The sequence below is a fragment of the Miscanthus floridulus genome, chromosome 14, assembly GCF_019320115.1.
Source record: "Miscanthus floridulus cultivar M001 chromosome 14, ASM1932011v1, whole genome shotgun sequence".
Lineage (NCBI taxonomy): Eukaryota > Viridiplantae > Streptophyta > Magnoliopsida > Poales > Poaceae > Miscanthus > Miscanthus floridulus.
Window position 1 is genome coordinate 92808149 of NC_089593.1, and position 15012 is coordinate 92823160.

Sequence of the window (15012 nt, forward strand, 5' to 3'; positions counted from 1 at the left end):
CCTCGGCTCTATCTACGACTCATAGTATCAGCCATCCCAGACTAGACTTGGGATGTACCAGGGCTGAGAGGTAGGGTGGCATCGTTCTAGGCTAGCAAGCGGCCGGAATCTGCCTAGACGGGGCACCGTCGAGGATGGCTATCTTGTGGGTATGTAAAACCTCTATAGAGTGTTTGGTTGATTGATCAATACATATGCCGACTTGTTGGCTATGGACCTTTCCTAGGTTTCACTTAAACTAGATAGGAGATGAGTCCTTCTTTCCTCCCTCCAGGGTTTGGGGTATTTTCCGGCCGTGAGCCAGGGGCTGCGGGCCGTTGAGACAAGTGCCGAGAGGGAGTCGGCCTATCGACCTGAGTGTGTGAGAAGAGATGTGGTGATGGTGGTGTGGTTATGGTTGGGATGGGATGGTGGATGGATATGGATGTGGATGTGTGTGGCTGGGAATGTGTTAAAAACCGGATATTATTATTACATTACTACTGTTACTTGCTTCTCATGTGCTAAGGATGCAAACCATGGCCACATATTAGGATTGCTAGATCCTCTTGTTTATCTTTTCCACTAAGGCTCATTGGTGCTGACCGTGGCCTGCACACATCTGGCGGTGTGCAGATTTTCCTGCTTCTCAGAGATGCTGACGTTAGAAGGATTAGAAGGTCTCATGCCTACGCTCAAGTTTGGTTCAGAGATGGAATCTACGCTACACTACGCCAACTCTGATGATGACCCATGAAGGAGGAGCCTTCACTCGATAGTCTTCCGCTAGATTAACTCTGTAATAGGTGTGTTCCCCAGTGATGTAATATCTTGTATTCTTGTAATCTTACAATGTATGACTGTGATATCGACTGATATATGATAATATGATGGAATCAACTATTGGTTTCATCATATTATAATTCATTCTGTGGATTTTCCCTTCATGGGAAATTGAGGATGTTTCAGGTTCGTCCTGTGGGAAGAAGGTAAGTAACTATAGATGTTATCACTAGTACTTCATATGATACGTTGAAAATCAAAAGAGAAACTGATAATTTTTCTTAATCACTTATGTAGGGGCTGGCTAGTTCTGTCGGGTGCTCTTGACCCCCCACGCACCCCCGCTACCGTCCTGGGATGTCTGTGTAGGAAACACTTCCCCGGCCTTGTGGACTTGAAAGAGGGGAGGTGGGAGCTGGCCTGGTCGTGGGACAGGTACAAGCTTGGCTCGGATGACGAGCAGGACAACAAGCAGGAGCGGGGTTTGACGGACTTTTGGGTAAGTGTCTCACAACATAGCTCAATACATCTCCTCCATTGGTTAAGTCTTTTATTGAAATAATGAATGGATACATCGTGTTTGTATGCAGAGGTACTTCAAGGCCGAAGAAGGTCGAGAGACCCTGGTGGATCAGATGGCACACAGAGCCTGTAAGAAGTACGTCGGCGACATGATTCACGAGGCGTGACTCCAGGCCCACGTCGACTACTACAAGTCCATCAAGAAAGAGCCCCTCAACAAAACCAGCGCAAGAAAGGTGGCGCTGACCAAGGAGCAGTACCTTCAGGTAGGTGAATAATATTGATTCGTTTTGAGATTTAGTAGGTCCAGAATTGATCTTCTTATATGTCAAACACTTGATGATGTGTAGGTGCCGGCCTCATGGTGCATGTCGCATAGATCGGCATGGTCGAGGATCATGGACAGGTACCTTGACCCGGTGTACATTGCAAAGCACGAGCAAGGCAAGCGGAAGCGGGCACTGAGGACCGGTCCAACTCACCACCAAGGCAGCTGCAACCTCCCCGCATTCAAGCGGGCACCTGTACGAGATGTTATTTATCTATTCTAACGCTCAATTTTGCCTGATTTCTAATCATCGTGCTGTCTTTCTCATAGGAGGTGGCACACCCGGACGTGCCGGTGTCGGAGTTTGGTGCATGGGCTATGTCCCACATGGGCTCGGTGAAATCCGGTGTCATCTTCAACCCGGATGCACTGCCCAGGCTTACTCTGACCTGAGCGTCCACGCTAAGGTCAGAGACTACGCGGAGGCGGTTAGGGCGCTCTGTGGCTCAGATCATAATCTGAGCACTGAGCCCCTTGAGATCGAGGTGATTGTGAGGCTAGGGTAAGGCAGGAAGCACGGGCGGTTGTGGATTGTAGACGGCGTCGACTCCTCGAGCTCTGCACCCTCTCTCTCCGACGTGAGGGCACGGAGCATGGCCAGAAGCCTTCCCATACGTGCACGGCCTACTCCAACACTGTCGCGGGTCAACGAACTTCAGGTAATTCTGGTTTCACTCATCGTACATTGAACGTTACACACATTGATCAGATTTGCAATACTAAAACATGTGATTGAAACATTGCAGGCCGAGCTGGCAGAGACAAGGGAGACGCAAGCGCACCTGACCGCAGAGCTGGAGGCCACGAAGAAGCAGATGGCGGACATGTATCAGATCATGCAAACCATCGGGCAAGCATCGGGTGTCCAAGTGCGGTTGCCAGCTCCAGCTCCGGTTCGACACTTCACTCCTGTGAGTATGAAAGTTTAATGCGTTCGTGCCATTGGGATTGTCGGCCTTCGTGCCGTTGTGATTTTCGGCCTTCGTGCCATTGGGATTGTCGGTCTTCGTGCCGTTGTGATTGTCGGCCTTCGTGCCATTGTTTCTTGCAGGTTGGAAACCTCCCCGTGCAGGGGAGGTGCTGCCGAAATTTTCAATTTTGAGTCTAACATATGCAATCTCTTCTCTTTTGTGCAGCCTCCGTCGGCGAATTCAAACAATCCCGCTACCGTGTCACCGGCGGCTGATCGCGTCAACCCTTCGCCGCAGTCCAGTCCTTCACCGCAGTCCGGGGGGCCACACCTGCAGTCTTCGTCGCCGCAGTAGGGATGTTGAACTTTGTGATGTTGAACTTGTAATAATAAACTTGTGATGTTGAACTTTGGTGCATTTGCGATGGATTTATTAAATATGCGTGTGCTTGTCATATATAATGCATGTTGGTGATATAGATGTGATGATTGATGTGTGTATATATATATATTGTCTGTTATAACGGAATGTAAAAAAAATTTACAATTCTCAGGGTCTTTGCCGAGTGCCATGGGCAAGGCACTCGGCAAAGATTTTTCAAAAAAAAATATATAATTTGTTTGCCGAGTGTCTTGCCGCGGCACTCGGCAAAGAATTTCTTGCCGAGTGCCTAAACAGGGGCACTCGGCAAAGAAATTATTTTAAAAAAATAAAAAAACTTTGCCGAGTGCCTGGGCAGGGGCACTCGGTAAAGTAATTTTTTTTTTAAAAAAAAAAACTTTGCCGAGTGTCTAGGCAGGGGCACTCAGCAAAGTAGTTTAAAAAAAATAAAAAAAACTTTGCCGAGTGCCTGGGCTGGGGTACTCAGCAAAGTAATTTTTAAAAAAAAAAATTTTTTTGCCAAGTGCTGGGTCGGGCACTCGGTAAAATAACGGTTAACGGCCGGCGCCGCAACAGCCAAAAATATTTTGCCGAGTGCCGCCCCAAGCACTCGGCAAATTTTTTTTTATTTTGCCGAGTGCCCGGATAAAAAACACTCGGCAAAGACCCTTTGCCGAGAAAAATTTTGCCGAGTGGGCTTTGCCGAGTGCAAAGGGCTCTTTGCCGAGTGTAAAAACACTCGGCAAAGCCGCGGCCTCCAGTAGTGTTTCTTCATCGGCAGGAACCCAAAACAAATCGATGCCAAAAATTAGGCCTTTCTCTACATATTACTTCACGGTTTCCCTGTCAATCATCGAGGGACCTATATATGCAAAAAAAAAAAAAAAAAAAAAAAACTGGTTCGGGTTTATTCGCACCCAAGATCTAAATTTCCCCTGCGGATTTTTTCGCTACTTTGGCAATGGCCTCAGTCTCCACATCTTCGGTTGGCTTCACGTCGATGAATGCCCTTGTTTCTGATATGAAGCACTAGCTAGAGGATCCAGATTTCGATGTTGAGCTACCCGCTAGCAGTAGACATAATGTTAATGTGTGTCTACGATGGAGCAAACCTCTAAGCATGAAAAGCGAAGGTTCCAACCTCAGAGGAAGGTGACCAATCCCACACTTAGCAGAATGAGTCATGAGAACAGCAGCACAAATTTAATATCATGCCATGAAACGACAGTAAGAAAAATTCATGTTGTCGGAGCTCTCAAGGTCTGAGGTAAGGAGTTAGAGTGAAGGTAGCAGAGCTCAGGTGTTGCAATCTGCATTTTTCTCATCATCATGTGGTCAGAGTCTTACGATGAAAACAACGAAGTCAATCTGCACTGCTACCAGAGGACATAGATAGCGGTTGGATAGAGGGACATAAGCTGCAAAATCATTCAGCGCTAGCTCCTACAGTCGTTCTCCTAGTCCAAGATGTCCTGCTGCTTCCCATGTCTAGTAGTAGCACTACTAATAACACTTAGATCTCTGCACGATGCATGAATGTTGCATTGAATGCATATGCAACAATGCATGTTTTTTTCCCAGACGGCCGGAGTTGGTGTGTTGGAATTATAGTCACAAGGCAACTAGAGCGTGTTTTGCTTAGATAGAGGGATGCAGGAAATTTTGTTCGATGCAACAGGTTGCTGCGCACCTTCCCCTTTTATATACGGCCATATACCAGTCTTCTTGAAATGTCTGGCAGGCGGCAAGCCCTACTTGTCATTATATTACATTATTTTTTCTCATGTGGTCTGTGTGCCAGTTATATACTCGTTTGTTGCACTGACTTCAATTGAGAGTCGTGGACTTATGTATGTTAGCCCACAGGATCATCGGCTCAGGTGAGCGAACCACTCACTAGTGTTGCCGAGCACCCGCTAGTGTTGTCGAGCACCCACTAGCTAAGCCGACCACGAACAAGCGTTGTCCGTCCCCACACACTATTGGCAGAGGTTGAAGAAGAGGGAGAACAGAGCATACACACACAGTACAAGACACCAGCGTTGATCGAAGCCCTGTATGGGAGATGACAAATCTAAACTCTCTTTACTGAGTTGCCGTATATGTCTATTTATACAACTCTATCCATCTAGTCCTAGTACAGCGCACATGCTGTAACAGTAACTAGATAATACAGCAGGGCTGACTCTGCGCCGGCCTCTGCATGTGGCTACAGTGCTGCAGGTGAGCCGTTCGGCGCCTGCACCTGCAACGGCTACAGTATCACAGCAAGGAGCCTTTTCGGCGCTGCCTTCCCCTTGCTGTGTGCTCACACAAGGAAGCAGTAGATTATTCTAACAATTCTTCCCATAATCCAACTGCTATCCATTGTACCCCCTCTATGCCGATCATCTCCTTCAGCTCCGTGAGTCGAAGACGTCCAAGCGGCTTGGTGAGGACGTCCGCGAGTTGCCGACCAGTTTCGACGAACTCGATGACGATCTACCCTCCATCGACACAGTCCCTGAGGAAGTGGAACTTCACGTCGATGTGTTTGCTCCGGTCATGCAGAACCGGATTCTTCGCGAGGGCGATGGCGGGCTGGTTGTCCACCATCAGTGCTGGTGGGTGAGCTTCCACGCCGGTCAGCTCGCCCAGTAGCCGACGCAGCCACACAACTTGGCACGTCGCTGTGGCCGCCGCTACGTACTCTGCCTCGCACGTAGATAATGCCACCACCTTATGTTTCAGCGACAGTCGTGAAATTGGGGCTGACCCGAGGAAGACGAGCACGCCAGAGGTGCTCCGTCGTCTGTCGATGTCCCCCACCGTGTCTGCATCGCTGAACACAGTGAGTTGCAGCCTACTCCCGCCGGTCTTTGGGAAGATGATCCCCTGATCTACCGTCCCCTTGACGTACCGTAGTAGCCGCTTCACCGTAGCCCAGTGATCCTCTCTGGGATCCTCCATGAAGCGACTAACGTAGCCCACGGCGAACGCAATGTTTGGCCTCGTGTGGACTAGGTAGCACAGACCGTCGACGATGCTCCGGTAGAGTGTTGCATCCACCTTCGCCGTGGTGCTGGCCTTCGTCAGCTTCAGTCGCTCCTCCATCGAAGTCATGCATGGCTTGCACTCAGCCATGCCGCTCCTCTCCAACAGCTTGGAGGCATACGCACTCTGACCAAGCATGAGTTCCTCCTTCCCCTGTCTCACCTCAATGCCGAGGTAGTAGGAGAGTGCGCTGAGATCGCTCATTCAAAAATGAGCTGCCATCTCGCGCTTGAAGCTATTGATGTCCTCCGTGCGTGCGTCGGTGATGATCAAGTCATCCACATACACGTCGCCGACGAGCTCCTCCTTCCCCTATCATCGCGTGTAGAGCACGTGCTTGTTTGCGCACCGTTGAAACCCAAGCTCGCCCAGCGTGGTGTCAAGCTTGGTGTTCCATGCTCATGGGGCCTGCCGCAGCCCATAGAGCGCCTTGCGCAGTCAGAGCACCCTGTGCTCCTCTCCCTTAACGGTGAAACCTGGAGGTTGCCTGACAAAGACCGTCTCCGCCAGCTCGCCATTGAGGAAGGCTGATTTAACGTCCAAGTGATGGATGCACCAGTCCTTTGCTGCTACCAAGGCTAGTAGCAAACGGACTGACTCCATACGCGCTACTGGCGTAAAGACCTCCTCGAAGTCGATGCCCTCACGCTGAACAAAGCCTCAGATGACAAGGCGCGCCTTGTGCTTGACAATGGCGCCGAGCTCGTCCCGTTTGATGGCATCCTGGAGGTGGATCAATGAGCTACCATGTCTTGTTTTCCTCGATCGCCTTCATCTCCTCCAGCATCGCCCATCGCCAGTTTCTGCCCCGCTTGGCCAGCGCAAACGTGGGTGGTTCCTCTGCACTAACGAGCAGCAGCTCTGCGTCATTGAGCAGCCGACCAACCAGTCCTGAGGGTCCTATGCCTGTCGACGATGTCGTCTAGCTTGCGGAACCGCACCTCCTCACCTTCATGGAAGGCATCCATGAACTCAGTGATGTCACTTGGAGGTGAGGCGAACTCAATCAGTGTTGATGGAGTTCCTTGTTCCGCCGAAGTGCTCGGCATAGCACCTGGAGTGCTCGGCACCCTGGTTGCAGTGCTCGGCACTACTTCTAGACAGCTCGTCACTACTCCTACAGTGCTTGGCACCACTATAGAAGTTCTTAGCCTCAGTCTTGGAGTGGTTGGCACTACTGCAAGACGTCTTGGCTCCGCCACGAAAGTGCTCGGCACCCATCCTAGAGTAGTCGCCACCACTGTAGAACCTCCCGGCACCACTCCTGGCATGCTCGGCATCCCTCCAGGAGTGCTTGGCACTCCTCCAGGAGTGCTCGGCACTCCTTCTGGAGTGCTCGGCATCCCTCCTGAAGTGCTCGGCACTGCCCCGGAGTGCTCGGCTCTACCGCTGGAGTGCTCGGCACCTCTTCCCCAGCGTCTCCACCACCGTGGATGACCAGGTGCTCGACGACGAAGGTGTTGGTGAAGCTGCTAGCTTCCCCCGTGCTTGGACTGGCCCAGTCCCAAGCCGCCTTCTCGTCAAACACAACGTCGCACGAGACAAGCACCTTGTCGCCACGTGGGTCATAGAGCCGGTATGCCTTGGTACCCTCCGCGTAGCCTAGGAACACCATGGGTGTGCTCCTGTCCTCCAGCTTGGTGAGGTTCGGCTTCATCTTCCTGGCGTGGTCGATGCAGCCGAATGTCTGGAGGAAGGACACGCTCAGCTTGCGCCCATACCAAGCTTCGAACGGCATCTTGCCCGTCAGGGCTTTGGTCGGAGCGCGGTTGAGGATGAACACCGCCGTGGTCAACGCCTCCCCCCCAGAACCTTGTCGGCATGCCTTTAGCCTTCATCATGGATCGAGCCATGCCGACCACCGTCTGGTTCCGTCGCTCCACCATGCCATTCTGTTGTGGCGAGTACGGCGCGGTGTGGTGTCGCACCACACCCTGATCCGCACAGTACGTAGCAAACTCCACCGAAGTGAATTCGCCGCCGCGATCAGTCCTCAGCACGCGGAGCTTCTTGCCGCTCTCGGCCTCCGCGCGCATCTTGAACTTCTTGATCGCCGTCGCCGCTTCGTCCTTGCTCGTCAGGAGTTGCAGCCACATGTACAGACTGCAATCATCCATGAGCAGGAGGAAGTACCGCCGACCACCATTTGTAGCTGGCGTGATCAGCCCATAGAGGTCGCCGTGGACGAGCTCAAGAGTGTCCTTCGCGCGATACTTGGCTGCCTTTGGGAATGGTAGCCACCTCTGCTTCCCGGCCAGGCAGCTATCACACAGCTCGCCTCCGTGCTTGATGTGGGGTAGCCCTCAGACCATCTTCTCAGTCGACCAAGCGCGTCGAAGCTGAGATGTCCGAACCGGGCATGCCACATCCATGGTTCCTCGGTGTGCCTTGCCGCCAGGCACACCGGCTGCTCTACCTTCAGGTCGAGCAGGTACAACCGGTTCAGGGACCTCGTCACCTTGGCGAGAAGTCACTGCTCCCGGTCCCTAATCCTAAGGACTCCGTTCTTGATTAGTACCACGCTACCGCGCCCATCTAGCTAACCAATGTTGATGATGCTGGAACATGGCTGCGGGATGTAATATACATCCGTTAGCGCATGGTGCTCCTCGTTTTGGCACCTGAAGATGATGGTGCCGCGCCCTTGGATAGCCACCCTAGAGCCGTCACCAAACTTCACCATACCGGTAATATTGTCGTCGAGCTCAGAGAAGGATGCCTTAGAGCCCGTCATGTGGTTGCTGGCACCAGAGTCCAGATACCACCGCTACTCTTGGTCGGCGCCCACACGTCCGAGGTGGACTTGGGCGCATGGTTCGTCGAGGTTGACAGTCTTCAGGGCCTTCCCAGGTCCTTCCACCGTCGTCGCCTCTTCCTTCTCCTCGGCCTCGACGTCGTGCAGTGCACAGAACATCGCCATCAGGATAGTGGCCTCATCATTATCATCAGCTTGCGCCAGATGAGCCTCAGCCTTCTTCTCCTGCTTGCGATTTTAGCACTCCCATGCCCAATGGCCCATCTTCCCACAGCACCGGCAGGCGTTGGGGTCGACCTGCTTCTTCTTCTCCGAAGAAGCCTTGCCGCGGCGCTTGCCATCGCCACTGCGGCTGGAGGAGGCTACTTTCCCAGAGTTCCTCTGAGCAGCCCACTCCTCTTTTATCAGCAGCAGTTTGCCGCTGTCCTTCGTGGCTGTCGCCTGCTCCAGGCGCTCGTCCACTGCCCGTAGACGGCCTATCACATCCTCAATGGTGAGGGTAGACAAGTCCAGCGTCGTCTCTATGGAGAGAGCGATCTGGATGTACTTTGCCGGCACGGAGTGAAGGTACTTGGAGACCGCCTCCTCTTCGTCGATGGTGACGCCATGGCTATTCAGCTTGCTGATGAGCGTCTGCAGGCGGAGGGAGAAGTCCTCCATCGTTTCACCATCCTTGAACTTGAGGTTGGCGTACTCCTGCTTTAGAAGCTGGGCCATCGCCTTCTTTGCGCGGTCGGAACCGACGCGCATCGCCGCAATAGCCTCCCACGCCTCCTTAGCCGAGCTCTTCGCCCCCAATGGCTCTCTATACTCCGTCGGTACAGCAGCAAGGATAGCCTCCAACGCTGACATGTCATCTTCCTCATTGTTGGTGCTCATGTCAACAGTATTCCAGAGCCGTCGGGCTCTGAGCTTGACCTTCATGGTCACCGACCACTCTCCATAGTTGGTGCGAGTCAGCGTCGGCCAACTGGTGCCGCTGACCTCCCGCACCGTGCGAACAACGACCTCCGGTCGTGGCTGGGCAACCACAACAGTGCTACTGCTATCGCCCATCTCCGAACCGCCCGTCATCGCCAGCGGTTAGTCTGGCGATGACGCTTGTACGGCTCCGATACCACTTGTTAGCCCACATGATCACCGGCTCAGGTGAGTGAACCACTCACCAGTCTTGCCAAGTACCCGCTAGTATTGCCGAGTACCCGCTAGTATTGCCGAGCACAAACAAGCGTTGTCTGTCCCCATACACAATTGGCAGAGGTTGAAGAAGAGGAAGAACAGAGCATACACACACAGTACAGGACATCAAGGTTGGCCGAAGCCCTGTATGGGAGATGGTAAATCTGAACTCTCTTTACTGGGTTGCCGTGTATGTCTATTTATACAACTCTATCCATTTAGTCCTAGTACAACGCATATGCTGTAACAGTAACTAGATAACACAGCAGGGCTAACTCTGCGTCGGCCTCTGCATGTGGCTACAGTGCTGCAGGTGAGCCGTTCGGCGCCTGCACCTGCAGCGCTACAGTATCACAGCAGGGAGCCTTTTCGGCGCCGCCTTCCCCTTGCTGTGTGTTCACACAAAAAAAAACGATAGATTATTCTAACAACGTACTCGTTAGAAAAACTGGCTAGAAATTTTATGCTCCAGTAAAGTAGACGGACACACAGACATTAAGAGAAAGTGCAATTGAAATAAATTTAGAAGAAATTTATATATTATGGGTATATGGGAGCTGCTATATTTTAGATGTCTGAATTTTCAGAAGTATCTGACAACAACGTTACACAAGCAATTACTACAACTAAAAGGACAGCTCACAAAAGATAATTTACGATTTTTTTGTATAGCCAAACAATGACAAAATTGGATGGTGTCTTAATAAAAAAAATCAGACACATGAGATATAGCAAAGTGATTATATAAATATTTTGAACTTTTACAGGCTTAGGCAACAACAAGCTACCCGTAGTGCACCGGCAGAGCCCATGCTCGCCGTTACACGGGCTGCCGTCTCTAACGGCGGCAGATGTCTTGCGTCGTGATGCCTCCCTTATCCGGCGCCGTTTCTCCTCACAATCGTCTCTGGTGGCTGCGCCAGCCCCATCGCCAGCAGGGACCATAATCCCCGCCGACGGCTCGTCGGACCCGGCGACGCTACCGGGCGCGCTGGACTACATCGTGCTCGTCAGCTACGGCACGCCAGAGCAGCAGTTCCCAGTGTTGCTCGACACCAGCATCGGCGCGTCCCTGCTCCGGTGCAAGCCGTGCGCCTCAGGTTCCGACAGCTGTGACCCGGCGTTCGACACGTCGCCGTCCTCCACGTTCGCCCATGTCCCCTGCGGCTCGCCGGACTGTCCGGCCAACTGCTCCGGCGGCTCCGCCTGTCTGTTCGACGACCCATATTCGAGAATCGAGGGAACATTCACGCAGGACGTGCTCACGCTGGCGCCGTCCATGGCCGTCCACGATTTCAGATTCGTCTGCTTGGACGTGGATGAACCTTCTTATGACATGCCGGAGGCCGGGACCCTTGACCTCAGCCGTGACCGCAACTCGCTGCCGTCGCGGCTGTCGTCGTCGTGGCTAGTCCCCGGCGCCTCCTTCTCCTACTGCCTGCCGCCTCTGAGGGCTTCCTCTACCTTGGCGGCAACGCCATCGTCAGAGAAGACAAGCTCGCCGTGCAAGCCCCGCTGGTGTGGAACAACGACCCCGAGCTAACGAGCATGTACTTTATCGACCTCGTCGGGATTAGCCTCGATGACGAGGACCTCCCGATCCGGGCGGGGACCTTCGGCCGCAACGCTAGCACCAACCTGGCCGTGGAGACCACCTTCACCATGCTGGCCCCGGACGCGTACACGCCACTGCATGACTCCTTCCAGAAGAAGATGTCGCAGTACAATAACCTCTCGTCGCCGGGGTTCGACGGCTTTGACACGTGCTTCAACTTCACCGGACTGCACGAGCTCACCTTACCGCTCGTTGAGTTCAAGTTCAGCAATGGGGAGAGCCTGGCGATCGACGTGCACCAGATGCTATACTACGATGACCCCGCGGCCGTTCCATTCACCATGGCCTGCCTCGCCTTCTCCGCACGCCTTGGACGCCGGCGATGTCTTCTCCGCCGTGATTGGGACGTATATATACACTGGGGTCCACGAAAGTGATCTACGACGTGGCCGGAGGAAAGGTTGGCTTCAGCCCATGCAGCTGCTAATATAACAACATATTATGCCACGTTATCGATCATATGTTGTTATATTTACACACCTCTGAATTTGCTTTCAACGTATTTATTTTCTCATTTCCACTTTGGTACAATAATGTTTACTCAATCTATTACTGCATCCAAATTAATAAAGATTGATGTTTCCTTGTGACAATGACTAGTGTACATATGTCCTACACTTCATGCTTGGATATCATCTGATGCGACGACTGCTAGTGTATGACACTGACTTGCTCTTGCCTTGAGATTTCAGTCTCTGAGACTGAATTGCATGCTCTTCTATTGGCTACATTTTGCTAATGACAAATATTTAGCCTAGGCTTCGTTAAATGTGACTGCTCTTTTCTGTGGACTGCTTTCGTTATATTGCTTGGCTGGGCCTGTCTGATTCTAGCCAGGGCTGATCTGGGCTCCTCGAACATGTTATTTGGCGTCTTGTTATTCCAGATTAATTGCCCCGTCGGAACTTGAGAACACCAAATTGCCTAACGCATGCACATAGAACTCAACGGCCAACATCCTGCACGGCCGGCCGTCTGATATTTTGTTTGTTGCATTGGCCGCTTTCTCTAGCTCCATCCCTGCTTTACAATTGCAATGCATTGGGGGAAGCAGCATGCCAGCAAGCAGCAAGTCGTGATTTTCTGTAACAACCCTTTGCATTGCATTGGGGAAGCAGCAGGATGCCAGCGAGTCGTGATTTTTCCAATAATCATCCTTGCATGCTTCCGAGGTTACAAATTTCGTCGCGTCGGTCGTGCCGCGTATTTGTGAGGTGTTGCGAGGATACTCAAGACGATCATTCGGAACACCCACGCCGCGTTCGTCCTCCTCCGTATATATACGTGCACTCGCTACGACTCATCATTCATGTACGTAGCAGTATTGCACTACTAGCACAATGACTCCCTCCTCCGTTGCTTCTCTTTCCTTCTTCTGCCTGCTTGTGCTTCTGCTTCCTGCTCCACATGGCGCCTCCTCCCATGCAAGCTACAAGCTAGGGTCCAGGCAGAGTTTTCCCAAGAGACCTAGCAAGTCATCTGGCAACTCACAGCAGGCCTCCACGGTGCCTACTGCAACCACCTTCTCGTCGTCCATTGCAACAGGTAGAGCGTATATATTCAATAACATGACAAAAACCAAAGTTGTATACCTCAAAGAGTTATACAAATTTGTAGTTGATAAGTTTTTTAATTGAAATCATTTATCCAAGGAAAAATTATGTTTAAATTTTTATATTTAAAATTCAAAAATTTTCAAATGATCTCAGACGGAGAACGCCAAAATTCTAATTTTCCTAGCCAAAGACGAAGAGAAGAATTAGCTCTATAGAGGGTGCACAACATATAAAAAAATTATTTGAGGTTCAAAAGATATAAAAGTCGCTCTCCAAATAATGATTTGGAGATGAGTGGGTTTAAAAAATACTCTTAGATATACTCTTATATATTGTTATATATATTTTGAACTTTTACAGGCCTAGGAAACAACAAGCTACCCGTAGTGCATCACAGCACATGCTCGCCGTTGCACGGGCTGCTGTCCCTGACGGCGGCAGATGTCTTGCGTCGTGACGCCTCCCGCATCCGGCACCGTTTCTCCTCACAATCCTCTCAGGTGGCTGCGTCGACCCCGTCACCGGCAGTGACCATAATCGCCACCAAAGGCTCGTCGGACCCGACGAGGCTACCGGGCGCGCTGCACTACAGCGTGCTCGTCAGCTACGGCACGCCGGAGCAGCAGTTCCCAGTGTTCCTCGACACCAGCAGCATCGGCGCGTCCCTGGTCCGGTGCAAGCCGTGCGCCTCAGATTCTGACGACTGTCATCCGGCGTTCGACCCGTCGCGGTCCTCGACGTTAGCCCATGTCCTCTGCGGCACGCCGGACTGTCCTACCAACTGCTCCGGCGACTCCTTCTGCCCGCTCGACGGTATATACTCGATCATCGAGGGCTCTTTTGCGGAGGACGTGCTCACGCTGGCGCCATCCACAGTCATCCAAGACTTCAGATTCGTCTGCCTGGACGTGGATGAACCTGATGACCTGCCGGTGGCCGGGACCCTCGACCTCAGCCGCGACCGCAACTCACTACCGTCGCAGCTGTCATCGTCGGGGCAGGCCCCCGCCGCTGCCTTCTCCTACTGCCTGCCGAAATCCCCGAACTCCCAGGGCTACCTCTCCCTCGGCGTTGATGCCACCGTCAGAGATAAGCATGTCACAGCACACGCCCCGCTGGTGAGCAACGGCAACCCGGAGCTGGCGAGCATGTACTTCATCGACCTCGTCGGGATGAGCCTCGGTGTCGAGGACATCCCGATCCCGGCGGGGACCTTCGGAAACAATAGCACCATCCTGGACGTGGGGACTACATTCACCATGCTGACGCCGGACGCGTACATGCTGCTGCGTGACTCCTTCCGGAAGCAGATGTCACAGAACAACTGCTCGTTGCAGGGGTTCGACGGCTTCGACACGTGCTTCAACTTAACCGGGGTGCGTGACCTCACCATACCGGTCCTCCGGTTCAAGTTCAGCAACGGCGAGAGGCTGCTAATCGACTTCGAGCAGATGCTGCACTTTGACGACCCCGCCGCCGCTCCGTTCACCATGACCTGCTTAGCCTTCTCCTCCTTGGACGCCGGTGATGTCTTGTCCGCCGTGATTGGGACGTATACGCTGGCGTCCACGGAGGTGGTCTACGACGTGGCCGGAGGAAAGGTTGGCTTCATCCCATGGAGCTGCTAATATAACAGCATGTTATGCCACGGTGTTCATGATATGTTGTTATCTTTATACACCTATGAATTTGCTTTCAACTTAGTTACTTTCTTTCATTTCCACTTTGGTGCAATAACGTTTACTTTTGTAAGTTGCATTAGGAAGAATAATAATCATTAATCTGAGATATACGTGTGTATATATATAAAGGCTTGGACCGGTGTATCATAACAGCTACAAGGGTTGCCTAATATACATCACTGCTACCTTGTGACAATGACTCATCTACGTATGTCCTACACTTCATGATTGGATATCATCTGTATACGACGACTGCTAGTGTATGACACTATGACTTTCTCTTGCCTT

At 52.1% G+C, this 15012-nt stretch overlaps 3 protein-coding genes across 3 annotated transcripts; all 3 read left to right on the forward strand.

Moving 5' to 3' along the window:
• Window positions 1-9786: 9786 nt before the first annotated feature.
• Window positions 9787-11414, forward strand: LOC136504013 (aspartyl protease AED1-like). The gene is made up of 2 exons (XM_066498909.1): window positions 9787-9841; window positions 10639-11414. The coding sequence occupies exons 1-2, from the start codon at window positions 9787-9789 to the stop codon at window positions 11412-11414; spliced, it is 831 nt and encodes a 276-aa protein (XP_066355006.1).
• Window positions 11415-11419: 5 nt separating this feature from the next.
• Window positions 11420-11863, forward strand: LOC136504014 (aspartyl protease AED1-like). The gene has a single exon (XM_066498911.1). It carries the CDS (start codon window positions 11420-11422, stop codon window positions 11861-11863), a length of 444 nt encoding a protein of 147 aa, XP_066355008.1.
• A 963-nt stretch (window positions 11864-12826) lies between these two features.
• LOC136504015 (aspartyl protease AED1-like) lies at window positions 12827-14670 on the forward strand. Its single transcript, XM_066498912.1, has 2 exons — window positions 12827-13031; window positions 13403-14670. Exons 1-2 carry the CDS (start codon window positions 12827-12829, stop codon window positions 14668-14670), a joined length of 1473 nt encoding a protein of 490 aa, XP_066355009.1.
• The last annotated feature ends 342 nt before the right edge of the window (window positions 14671-15012 follow it).

What these genes read in the sequence shown, in the direction of transcription:
- LOC136504014 (XM_066498911.1), top strand. Translation starts at nt 11,420, where the DNA reads ATGTACTTTATCGACCTCGTCGGGATTAGCCTCGATGACGAGGACCTC.
- LOC136504013 (XM_066498909.1), top strand. Translation starts at nt 9,787, where the DNA reads ATGACGCTTGTACGGCTCCGATACCACTTGTTAGCCCACATGATCACC. An exon ending in CCACATGATCACCGGCTCAG is followed by an intron (nt 9,842 to 10,638) that starts GTGAGTGAACCA and finishes GAACTTTTACAG; the next exon opens with GCTTAGGCAACAACAAGCTA.
- LOC136504015 (XM_066498912.1), top strand. Translation starts at nt 12,827, where the DNA reads ATGACTCCCTCCTCCGTTGCTTCTCTTTCCTTCTTCTGCCTGCTTGTG. An exon ending in CTCGTCGTCCATTGCAACAG is followed by an intron (nt 13,032 to 13,402) that starts GTAGAGCGTATA and finishes GAACTTTTACAG; the next exon opens with GCCTAGGAAACAACAAGCTA.